Source organism: Plecotus auritus (assembly GCF_963455305.1).
Source record: "Plecotus auritus genome assembly, chromosome: 1".
Classification (NCBI taxonomy): Eukaryota; Metazoa; Chordata; class Mammalia; order Chiroptera; family Vespertilionidae; genus Plecotus; species Plecotus auritus.
In genome coordinates, this window is record NC_137770.1 from 30201680 (window position 1) to 30214408 (window position 12729).

Here is a 12729-nt window from a genome sequence, read left to right on the forward strand (position 1 = left end):
AGAATGTTAATAGAGAATTGGGACCAAGTGTATTTCTACTTATTCCTCAAACCTTTATTGAGTAACTATGTCAGACACAGGGGCCGAGGACAAAATGTCATAAAATGTAAGTCCACTTACGTCACTATCAAATGGGGGAACTGAATACGAAAATCAGAAATTACAGTTCTGCAAGACTGACATTATTAGATCATTTATTCTATCTTTTATGTTTGAAGTTCTCTATAATAAAATGTTTTCAAATATATTGTAGCTCCATCCAAATGAAATGCTCGGGGTATGTTGAAAGTGCCGAGGAGAGCCACCCAACCCCAACTAAAAGGCCAATCAGGGAAGACTTCACTGAGGAGGTGACATCTGAGCTGAGTTTTGCTAGATGAGAAGGAGTTAATGAGGCAAAGTCATATGGAACAAGTATTGCCAGCAAATGGCACATTGCAGAGAGATACAGAAGCATGAAACAGAATGGCCTGCTTAGAGATTTGTTTGTGCAAGTCAATTCCTAGAGCCAAAACGAAGAAGACATCTTCTTCAAGCTTCCTTGTGAAATCGTCCTTCAGGTGCATTGGGCTCTCCTCTGGGTTTTAGGGATTTGGTTTGGTGTTTTCAGACCTGGTTTCTGACGTTAGGATTAGTACCACAGGCAGATGTGCAGAGGAGGGGCGCCACCTGCAGTGAGAATGTGGAGTAGGCATTGAGTTCCCCTCTCAAAATTACTTTAGGTAAACAAAATAGTCCTGCCTTCTACCATCAAAGAACAGCATCAGGGAAATCCTTTGATCTCCAGGAACAAAAGGTAAAATGAATAGAGGCTGGTGTCCCCAAATGGAGCAGAGGAACTAAAATCCAGGTCAGAGACATGATCTATAGGAAATCAACCAAAAAAAGCTTAGATTTGCTCATTATTTCATTCAAATTTAATAATGACAATAATGACCTGCCGTTTTATTTTTATTTTCACATACTTTTATTGACTTCAGAGAGGAAGGGAAAGGGAGAGAGAGAGATAGAAACATCAATAATGAGAGAGAATCATTGATTGACTGCCTCCTGCATGCCCACACTGGGGATTGAGCCTGACCAAGAATCGAACCGTGACCTCCTGGTTCATAGGTCGACCCTCAACCACTGAGCCACGCCAGCTGCCCCCCCCCGCCTTTTTTTTTTTTTTTTTTTTTGTAAATCCTCACCCAAGTAGTGGGGCTATTTTTCCATTGATTTTTTAGAGAGTGCAAGGGGAGATAGAGGAGAGAGTGAGAGAGAGAAAAATCAATTGGTTGCCTCCCCCACACAACCCGACTGGGGGTTGGAATCAAACCTGCAATCCAAGTATGCGACAGGAAACTGAACCAGCGACCCTCCTGAGTGTAGGCACGCTCTAACTACTGAGCAACACCATCCAGGGCGACCTGCCATTGTTTGAGTGCTTACTATGCACACGTACATGGGTACACTGTACTATGTATTGAACTTATTTACCTCATTTAATTCTCAGCAACAACCTTATAAAGGAGATATTATTTTACCCATTTTATAATGAACAAATGGCAGTTCAGAGAGATTGCATAAATCTCCCAGGATCACACAGCCAGAACATGTAAAGACTGGGATTTGAAGCCAGATATGTGAATTCAAAAGCTCATGCTCTCAAATACTGGGTTAGACACCTGATGAACATGGCCATTAAACATCAAGCAGGAACTCCTCGTCTTTGCTCAAAACTTGTTCCTCTTCCACCTGCATTCCACATAGAAGAGTGATGACAAAGCAGAATATGATTAACGTATTACTAATTAATTATTACTAATTAGTAATCATCAGCCAGTGTTAAGTTCTTCAACACCCCAAACCCCACTGCCACATCCCGTTGCCCAAGCAAGAAACCTAAGAGCTTTGATCCCAGACCTAATACCTCACCAGTTTTGTTGATTCTCACTCATAAATATCTTCAAGGTTTTTGTAAGTTCGCTGTCCTCACTGTTGCTGCCTTAGTTCCTGGCTGTCCCCTGCCTGATTAGATGCTCTCCTGTGAGTCCCTCTCCTCAGCTGCGTGACTGATTTATAATCGTCTCCCCGTATAGACTGCATGATGACAGGGCTCCACCCAGTGTGATTTCAGTGCTTGGCACACAATAAGCACTAAATCAATATTTGACCAAAAATAGCCAGGAATCATTATTTAACTGTTTTAATATTTAACTTCTTGAATGTTTGGATATTTTACTTCAACTGGCATTCAGGCAAGGACCCTACCTTACTCTTCTCAGTATTCCCAGACTTTTTAGCTAAGCCTGGTGCTCTTTAACAATAAATTTCCAATGCATGTTGTTGTTGTTCTTGTATGGTTGACTAACACATTTGAAAGGCTAAAAGGAGCTTGATGGCAGATTCCTGATCCTCAAGGAAAACATGCCAAAAAAGGGGCCACCATCTCCAGCAATAGGATATGACTTATCTCTGAACCTCCACATATAAACATCTGGATGACTGGTGACTAGTCTAAGACATTATGGAGGGCAGTGGTTTGCATGTCTGAGGTTAGGATTGTCCACTTTTTTAAAAAAAAGGGTGTGTGTGGGTGGGTGTTGGCAAGTAATGGGAGACGAGGCCTCTGGGGAACGGAGCTGTAACTTCAGAGTGTAGCCCTTTTGAAAACAGAAGGGACCTAAATCACTGAGCAGGCAGGTGGCTTCGTGCCAGAGGCTGATGACCCAGTAAGAGAGGCAGAGAACCTGGAAACAAGTCTGGCTCCTGAGTGACAGCCCCCTCTGCCAAGCAGACCCATACATGTCTCAGAGACAAATGCATAGGGCAGCAGCCCCAATGCATGTTTTACTAGTATATTCCAGAGTGAAGAAACTTCTCCGGTATCAGACAAAATGAAATGGGGGGTGGCCCTTATAGAAGTGAGAGAAAATTCCCATTAGATGAATTGTAAGAGTCCCTCTAGATTTCGTTGCTGACGCACCTCCACGGTTTAGTGCAGGTTGGTCTCGTGTCCCACAAGACAGTTTGAGAACATGAGCATCAGATGCCTAGCTCTAAGGATTCTTTAAAGTGGCTTAATGGCTCAAGATATTTTGACAAGGCCAGTTTCATGGTGCACATGGTGGGGAAAGCCGCACTTACTAGGCCCATTCCCTCTCGCTGAGGGGGCTTACTATGTACAAGGCCCTCACCAGCTGTGAGCAGAAACAGGCACAGACCTATTCTGCAGCTTCCAAGTCCCTGCCACTTACACACCAACCTGGTGGTCTTTGGGTGATTTTCTTTTCCTTCTTTTTTTCTTCCTACTGTAATGAACATATATTACTTCAATAAAGAACTACATAAAACCCTTTATTTTTAAAAATATTTTTATTGATTTCAGAGAGGAAGGGAGAGGGAGAGACAGAAACATCAATGATGAGAGAGAATCTCTGACCGGCTGCCTCCTGCACATCCCACACTGGGGATCAAGCAAGCAACCCGGCCACATGCCCTGACCGGGAATTGAACCGTGACCTCCTGGTTCACAGGTCAATGTTCAACCACTGAGCCATGCCAACGGAGCTAAAACCCTTTATTTTTAACAAATATTACCTTTATCTGCTGATTTGTGTCCTAAGTCCCTTCTAAAGGTGTTAGTCACAAGAACTGGGAATGGTTATACTCTACGCTACGTATTATTCTGAGTCTAATCAGGAGACAGAAATGACACAGTAATTTAAGCACAGGAAGCTTAATACAAAGAGGCATTAAGCTATGAACTGAGAGTAAATATAAAGATAAAAAGAGAACTCTCACCCAGTGGGTGTGGCTCAGTGGTTGAGCATCAACCTATGAACCAGGAGGTCATGGTTCCATTCCCAGTCAGGGCCCATGCCTGGGTTGTGGGTTGCAGGCTTGATCCCCAGTAGTGGGTGTGCAGGAAGTAGCCAATCAATGATTCTCATCACTGATGTTTTAATTTCTCTATCCTCCTCCCTCTCTGAAATTACAAAATATTTAAAAACTAGTCTACGGTAATCTTTCTCTGCTTTCCAAATCTGAAATCACTAAAAAATATATAATAATGATAAAAAATAAAGAGCCCTGGCTGGTTTTGCTTCATGGTTAGAGCATCAAACTTGCTGACTTGGAAGGGGAGCCCCTCACAAAGGCTGGGGTTCAGACCTCATTGGAGAAGATGTGATTGCAGCGCATAGGGGCAGCACAGAATTTTGTCTGGGGCATAGCTGTTCCGTAGTTGCCAGGCAAGCAGGAAGTAATAATCTTCAAGGCTGGGATGAGGCTGGTGAGAGGGAGTCACGGCACAAGGCTTAGAGCATGTGGTGTCTGCCTCAAGAAGGCTCAGCGAGGAAGGTGCTCAGTAGGCTTGGGTCTGGGCTGCAAGGTCACCAAGAGACTGCTCTAGGCACGCAGCTGGAGTAGGATGCTACAGGATGAGCCCACACACTTGCACCTCTCATCATGCTGCAGGAGCAGGAAAAAGCAAAAAGCACAGCACACCGGAACCAGAAAGAGAAAGCAGCACCTTCCTCCAGCTCCCTCTACTGGCCAACCTTAGCATCGTGCTCACTGTCAAGTAGAAAATGCCTACAATCCTTTATCCCAGAGCAGGTAGAGTGAATTTGGAGGTGTAAGAAAATAGAGAACGGCCACAAGCTGTTATCAGTAATTAGAACAGGTATTGGTAATATTTTTCTGTAAAGAACCTAATAGTAAATATTATAAGCTTTGGGAGTCATACTTCGTTACAGCAGCCCAAACTGACTATGAGCTATTATATTAAAGGATCTAATAGGGTTCTTAATTGTTATTTTTAGGGGTATATCTCTATCTATATTATTCATTCCTCTTTTGAGGAAGTTGAGGCTCAGAGGGGCTAAGAAACTTGCCTCAAAACACACAGCCTGGCTGAGCTGGCATTTGAACAACTAGTGTGTATAACTCTTAAGCCTCCCTCTGAAGAAAAGGTTGAACAGGTTTGCTTTAAAACCTATTTATTTATTTATTTATTTATTTATTTATTTATTTATTTCAAGGAAGTGATAGTTCCCTAATGTCCATTTATTTCTCATAGCCATGGGGTTGTCTGCCTTGCTTTTATTTTTTAAATATATTTTATTGATTTTAGAGAGGAAGGGAGAGGGAGAGAGAGATAGAAACATCAATGAGGAGAGAGAATCATTGATTGGCTGCCTCCTGCACACCCCCTACTGGAGATTGAGCCTGCAACCCAGGCATGTGCCCTTGGCCAGAATCGAACCTGGGACCCTTCAGTCCGCAGGCTGACACTCTATCCATGGAGCCAAACCAGCTAGGGCTAAAACCCCTTTGAAAGATTAGTGTTTACTAAGCTTAAGGTCTTTCAGCTATGACACACCACGTACTGTATGTTCAGTATCTATCTGAGCCCACCTTTTCATTGTTCCATGGGACTTGGAGGGCAAGGTGAACCAACAGAAACATTAACCTTATGCTGCTTGCTGTACCACACGTAACAAAGTCCTTTGTTTCTGATCCAAGAGTCTCATGTCTTCTGCCAGCATCTATGACCCTGTTCACATGCACGTAGTACAAAATCTCACACCCTTCTGTCTTTAACACTCTTACACAAATGTCAAGAGTCAGTAACTCTCACTTTCTCATCTCTCATTGCACTTCAACTTCCTGTGGTTTGGCATGAGCCCCCAGTACAATACTGCAGCTGTTTTTGCTGATGTCACCAAAGACACTCTGACCACCAGTTTTGGTGGATATATGATTCCAGGCAAAATCTTCTGGACCTCTGCAGAATTAACACTGGGGCACACCTTCCTTCTGAAGTGCTCTGCCATTAGCTTCCATGAGACCATGCTTTCCTGTCTGTCCTCATTGGTCCCTTTTATGGACTCCTGGTCCCTGAGCAGCCCCATCAATGACCTGCCCACCTCCCTATTGCTCCACTAGCCCTCCTGGTGATCTGACTCACACTGTTGGTTTTTGGAACTTCAAGCACAGTGATGATGCCTTGAACTCTAGATCCAGTCCAGGCCTCTGACACAACTTAGCCACCTGCTGAGCAGCAATATCTCCACCTCAAGTGGTCCAAAAGGAACCCATCTGTCCATGGCACTCCATACCAACCACCAAATCCTCCCTCCTGCCTCCACGCTCTCAGTCTGTGATACAACCAGACACCTCATGGCTCCTGTAAGTCATCCTTGACCCCTCACTGCTCCTCACACCCCAGAGCCAAGCTATCTTTGAGTATTGCTTTACTCCTCTATTTTAGGAATCTGTACCCCTAACTCTCACCACACTGCTCCTACACTGTTGTTCCCCCTCAGGTCCCAATCATTCCTGCTTTGGGTGTGACTGCAATGTCCAGCTTACTGGGCTTCCTGCCTCCTTTCCGCCCTCTTAAAGCACTCACTGCATTGTTGCCAGAGTTATATTCCTAATATGTAAATCAAATCAAATCATTTCCCTGCTTTAAGCCTTTCACTTGCTCCTCACTGCCTGACAATGGGAAGGTTATTTGCAACATGGCTCACCCTGCTCTCTGTTATATCCTACCCAACCTCCAACCCCCTCTCCCTCAAGGACTCCTCCTTCTGACTCCTGTAGCCACTATCACTCAAAATAGGGGTGGAGGGAGAAGGTGTCTCAAAATAATACTCACTAAATGGAACTAATACTCACTAATTTGTGTTACCTTGAATCAGGAAGTCCTAAAATGTTGCATTAAATACTAGTCACATCTTATGTCTGCCTCAAACCTATCGGAATGTCCTTAGTTTTTCTTAAAAAATAACATCAGTTTGGATCAGGAGCCATATATCAATTTTGCTTCTTAATAATCCTCTTGAGAAATAAACCAAACTATTCCCCAGTTAAGGTATTGGAAGAAGTATATAATGTATAAGTGTGTGTGTGTGTGTGTGTGTGTGTGTGTGTGTGTGTGTGTGTGTTTTAATGCCTCTTCTTCACCCTAAGCAAACCAACCAACACTCTCGAGTGTCCACCAGGAGGCGCCAGGGATATAAAAAACCTGCGGTACTTTCATGGCTGGAAAGGCGGCGGTGGATGCAGCAGCGATGGAACCAATTCTCTTTCTGAGAATCAGTGAGAGGAAAGGGAGAAGAGCTGCGTTATTTTAGGGAACCCTTGTCACTCTCCCCCTTCCGCGAGTAGGTAGTGTGTGGGGTGTGTGCGGGCCCAATGGAGAGACGCTGGTGGCGGCTGCAGTGGCAGCTGGGGCTCCTATTGAGGCTGCAGCCGACAGTAATCCGACCCCGCCGGCGCGGGGACTGAATGAGGCGCAAGGGAGAGCGGCAAGCTGCTAACAAAAGCCCTCCGCGCAGGGCCAGATCCCAGGACGTGCGGTAAGAGAACTGGCTCGGGAATCGGGAGCGGCGGGGCTACATGACCCCCTCAAATCCACCTCGCTGGGATACGGTGTGTGTGTGGGGGGGGGGGGGGGACGGGACTCGGCGGGCATCTGGGGGCAGGTGTCTGAGCCTAGACTGGGGTGGATGGTGCCTTTAGCACATCTGACTTGGAGGGGGATCAGGTGCATCTGGGAGGACCTTCTTCATCCCCGGCAAACACGGTGGTGGTGGTTGGGGGCGGGGGGGGAGCTCAGGCACAGCTCCTAGCAAACCCCAACCAAGAGGCAGGAGAAAGATCGATCACCCCTCCCGGAAAGGCCTTTTGAGATTGAGGCATTTCAGCCCGTCCATCACCTCTGGACCTCATGCCTGGGTCTCCTTTGGCAGGGAGAAATCAACCATAACTTCTTCCCTAGGCAAATGGGGTCTTCGCAGCAGTGCACTGTGGGGGATGAACAGGCCTCTTCCTTTTTTGTTCTTGAAAAGCTGCATCCCCGGTTGCCCGCCTAAGCTACAAACAAATAGGCTAATCCTCCCGGGAATCCTCCAGCGGCCTCCCTGCCCGGCTACTGCCTGCACCTCGATTTTCTCATCTTAACTTGCAGCAGGAAGAAAAAGCATCTAACGGGCCAGACGCCCTGGGGAGCTTGGCCACGGCCTCTACCCGCACTCTGGGGCTCAGGGAGATTGAGGCTGCTCTCTGTGTGTACCGCACCCCCCCCCCCCGGACTGCCTGGGTTTTCAGGGCATCCTTATTATGATTTACATTCCATGGGGCCTCTAAACCTAATACCAAAGCGGCTTAAGTTGGGATGAGATGGATATGAATGGGGATGGGGGAACTGCTCTCAAATGTACCCCACAATATCCCTCCATGTCATTCGCAGAGACCCCACAAAAGGACACGTTTCCGCTATGGTGGACCCCATACCTGAAGAGGAGAAGGCGGGAGCCGAGGCTGGAGGCTCCGGAGGAAACGGAGCCGCCGCGTCCGTGCCCCCTGGCGCCCAAGGGGCCGAGCAGCCCGCGGCCTCTTCGGCCTCGGCCTCGGCCTCGGCCTCCGCGGCGGTGCCCCGCAAGGCTGAACTCCCATGCGCAACAGAAGGCGGGCGGCGGGAGCAGTCCCCGCTGCTGCATCTCGACCTCTTCAACTTCGACTGTCCAGAGGCTGAGGGCAGCCGCTACGTGCTGACCAGCCCCCGCTCGCTCGAGGCCTGCGCCCGCTGCGCCGTCAAACCAGTGGAGCTGCTGCCACGGGCCCTGGCCGACCTGGTGCGCGAGGCCCCAGGCCGCTCCATGCGAGTGGCCACCGGCCTGTACGAGGCTTACGAGGCGGAGCGGCGCGCCAAGCTGCAGCAGTGCCGGGCCGAGCGCGAGCGCATCGTGCGCGAGGAGAAGCGGCGCCTCTTCACGCCCTTGGGCCACGCAGCCGCCGCGGCCTCGGCCTCGGCCTCGGCCCCGGCCCCCAACGCGGGCAGCAGCAGCAGCTGCAGCAGTGCCAGCCTCCCGGCCTCGCCCGGGCCGCGTGCGGCCCGCAAGGCATCCTCCAGTCCGTCCCCGGCTCGGCCCCAACCTACGCCCGCGGGCTCGCGGGCTGGTAGAAAAAGCCACTCACTGGACTCACTGTCCCGCCGGCGTGAGGGCGCCCTCAGTTCTGAGTCCGGCGCGTCGTCATCATCCTACAGCGGGGAGAGTCTGAGGGAGCTGCGCTGGCCACCACGGGCGTCTGCCAGGAACAGCTGCCCAGCGGGATCCTTGTCCTCTGCCCCCAATCCTCTGGGCCGCCCCTCTGCCCTGGCCCTGGTGCCACTCACGGCCCGCAGCTTCAGCCTCGGCGATCTGAGCCACTCGCCACAGACAGCTAAGCATGTGGAGCGCATTGTGCGCCAAGTGCGCGCCGAGCGGGGCCTGCGCGGGGTCCCGGAACGCGACCGAAAGATCGCGGCGCTGATGCTGGCGCGACACCAGGAGGAGCGCCTGTTGCTGGAGCAGCGCGCCGCGGCCCACGGCCAATGGGAGCAGCAGCGCTTGTGCGCCGAACAGCGCCGGGAACGCGAGGAGCGGGAGAAGCAGCGTGCCCTGGAGAAGGGCCGTCGGGCCTGGGCCGCGCAGGTGGAGGAGAGGCGCGGCCGCCGGGGCCGCGAGGAGCGCGAGGCGGCACGGCGACGACAGCAGCAATGCGAGCTTAGCGAGGAGCGGCGCCGGGAGCTGGCCGAGCGCCAGACCCTGCTGCGGCGGGAGCGGGCTGAGCGCGTGGCCCGGGAGGACCGGTTGCGCAAGCTGCAGCAGGAGCAGAACCTGAAGCAGCGGGAGGAAGGGCTGCAGGAAGGGCGCGAGCGGGCCGAACAAGTCCGCAGGGAGCGCGCCCAGCGCGTGGCTTGTACCAAGCAGCGGCAGGAGGGCCAACTGCAGCGGGAGAAGAGGAAACTGAGCAGGGCGGAGCAGGCGCGCCACCAGGCTCTGCTTCAAGGCCGGGCCCGCCAGGAGCACGAGGAGCGCGAGGGCCTGCGCAGCTCCCTGGAGGCCAGCTTGGGTCGCGCGCAGGAGAACTACGAGCACTTGGTGGAGCAGCGTACCCGGGAGTTGCGGGACCGGGCCCGGAGGGAGGAGCTGCAGGGTCGGCGGGCCAAGGAGGCGGCGGAGCGCAAAGATCGCGAGCACCAGGCGCACCTGGAGGCGCTGGCCCGGGCAGGCGAACGGCGGCTGCAGCACGCGACGCAAGTGGCGGAGGAGGCGGTGCAGCAGAAGGCGCGGCGCGTGGGACAGAGCCGTTTGGAGAAGGAGCGAGCCCAGCGTGCCAAAAAGGAGAAGGTGGAGAGGGACGAAGACTGCCGCCGGCGGGAGCTGCTCCAAGCCATCGGGCGCAAGCTGGAGCGCAGCGAGCAGCTGTCGCGGGAGCGGCGTAGCGCGCTGGAGAGCGCACGCTCCACAGCCCGGGCCTCCTTCCACGTGCGCGAGAAGGTGCGCGAGGAAACCAACACGCGCTCCTTCGACCGCATGGTGCGGGAGGCCCAGCTGAACGCCAGCCTGGACCGCAAATGACCGACACCCGGCGAGGGCCAGACTGCCACGCTCAGCCCCGCAGGGCATCCCTTGGCCACTTTGACCAAACCTTGGGAGTCCTCCGTTGGGTCGCAGCACATACACCTCTCGAATTTTCCGACCAATAAGGCAATAAGAGGACTAACACGCCAGACCTATCATTTCGCAACCTTTGTTTTTAAAAACTGATTTCGTACGGAAATGACAAAGCACAATCTTTGACCATATCCACCCGTAGTGGCTCCCGCACCAGCTTTTGCCAAGCTATCTTGTGTGTCTTTTTGGTTGGAAAAGAAAGCTGGGAGACAGGGCCTGGGTCGGGACTGGGGAGAGGGCCCATGGGAGAGAGCGCAGGGATGATTGCCCCTCTACGCAGCAGTCATCCCAGGCACCTCTCATACACTGATGTCTGAGACCACTGCCCTTACTGCAGCTGAGGAGGCATCTCTATGGCTCCTCCATCTTTTAAAATATGGCAAGTTTCACAAAGCTCAGAGGCCCACAGAAAAGCACAGCAACTGGAAGGTGTTAGGCCACACCCAAGTGACCCCAAAAAAGCTATTGATTCTTCTATATTTGACTTTGAATCTGCCACTAAGAGCAAATTCTGGTCTTCGTCCTGATAGGTTTTTTTATTCCCCTACGTTTCCTAGTTAGACAATCATCTACAAATAATGATCAATTTGTGTCTTTTCCTCCCCTCTCTCCTGTTCTCCCAAGTGACACACACACAACAATCAGGTGATTTGGTAATGCTGTTTAGCTTTAGCGGAAGCCCCCAGCGCCGGGGAGGCGGGTTCCTTGGGCAGCAGTGTTCCACAGGATGAAGCGTTCTTGCAGGGTAGTTTCAAGGGAGGAGGGTCTGATGCCCACTGCTTGGTGTGGAGCTCACTTCTCACAGACAGCAGCCATGCCTTAAGAAGCAGAGCTACCTTATGTGCCTGCCCAGGCCAGTCCTGCCTAAATCTCCAGCCCCGGATGCAGTCCCAGGGTTGGCCCTGGGGAGTTTAGACTGTAGGATTCCCTCTGTGAAGGAATCCCCACAATGGCTCTAAGGGCAATTGACTGTGCTGGCTGAGAGCTGCAATTGCCTCTTGGCTGTTGAGAGTTGTGCTCACTGTGGTTAGCAGTGTATCTTCTCCTCTCCTCCCCCTTTAAATCCCTCCTCACGTATGACTGAAAGTATTTGATCGTCTCTCTGTGCCTCACCTTTCCCACTGGCCAGTACTCTTCTCCTGGTACCTCAAGGCCTCCCAGATCCAAAGCACCACCTCAGTATTATTTGTTGGTCTTCTCTGTGCCTTTTTTCCACCTGGAGTTGGGAGGCAGGAGGGCTGCTGTTGGCTTAGTTTGTTTCTGGGAAAATGGATGCCTAGTGTTGGAGCAGTGCACCACACACATATGGTCATTTAGCCTCTGGGGGGAAATACTTGTAAGACCAGGCTGCTCCCTGGTCCAAAAGTCCTGTTCGGTTGTCTTCAGGCAACTTAAACCCCTAGAGCAGTGGTCGGCAAACTGCGGCTCGTGAGCCGCATGTGGCTCGCGAGCCGCAGTTTGCCGATCACTGCCCTAGAGAGTTTCCCTTCCATGAAGCCAAAATCAGCCCCCAGCAGTACCCATACACTGACTCTGCCTTCATCAGGAACGATTACTTTTTACATTAAATCAGAATCAGGAAATACAAGTTACCAAAAAAAAAAAAATCAGGGTAGGCATATATCATGTATATTCTGCTGGGCAGAATTGTCCTTAAAATGTCTGGTATTTACACACACACACACACACACACTCACACACGTTTTGTCATTTCCCCCAATCCTAATCACGTGCCAACAGGTACAGGAGTATTGTGCAGAAGGAAGCTGTGCTTAGGTGTTATCCTTAAGATGTTATGAAACCAGGAAAGGAGATATGCCAAGGTTTATTTCTTGAGTGGGTGAATTTTTCCTCAAATTTTCTTCTGTCAATGACCAGGATGTCAGTGAGCTATAATTATTGGCATTATCTGTGAGTTGGGGGCATTTAACTAAAATGTTGGTGTGATACTGATAATTACCTTGTGGTTCCTGATTTGCAAGAGGGCTTTTGAAAACTTAACAGGAGGTTCTACCTAAAACTACTTCCTTCCAAAGTAGGTGCATTCATATGAGAAGACTCAATCTGGTGTTTTGGATAAGGCACTGGAAGATACATAGGGGATCTTACCTGGCCCTTTATTCAGTTTGTTTTCTGACTTACGGAGTGACTGGGTAGATCACTTCTCTGTGCCTTGGTTTCACACAAACTCTGTGAGGAGGAGTCAGAATCATGGGGCACCATGCTGAAAGTT

The 12729-nt window shown here is 50.7% G+C and overlaps 1 protein-coding gene across 1 annotated transcript; it reads left to right on the forward strand.

The window, feature by feature from the left end:
- Positions 1-7057: 7057 nt before the first annotated feature.
- CCDC177 (coiled-coil domain containing 177) lies at positions 7058-12414 on the forward strand. Its single transcript, XM_080667804.1, has 2 exons — positions 7058-7352; positions 8246-12414. The coding sequence occupies exons 1-2, from the start codon at positions 7282-7284 to the stop codon at positions 10398-10400; spliced, it is 2226 nt and encodes a 741-aa protein (XP_080523930.1). The 5' UTR covers positions 7058-7281; the 3' UTR covers positions 10401-12414.
- The last annotated feature ends 315 nt before the right edge of the window (positions 12415-12729 follow it).

What these genes read in the sequence shown, in the direction of transcription:
- CCDC177 (XM_080667804.1), top strand. Translation starts at nt 7,282, where the DNA reads ATGAGGCGCAAGGGAGAGCGGCAAGCTGCTAACAAAAGCCCTCCGCGC. An exon ending in GCCAGATCCCAGGACGTGCG is followed by an intron (nt 7,353 to 8,245) that starts GTAAGAGAACTG and finishes TGTCATTCGCAG; the next exon opens with AGACCCCACAAAAGGACACG.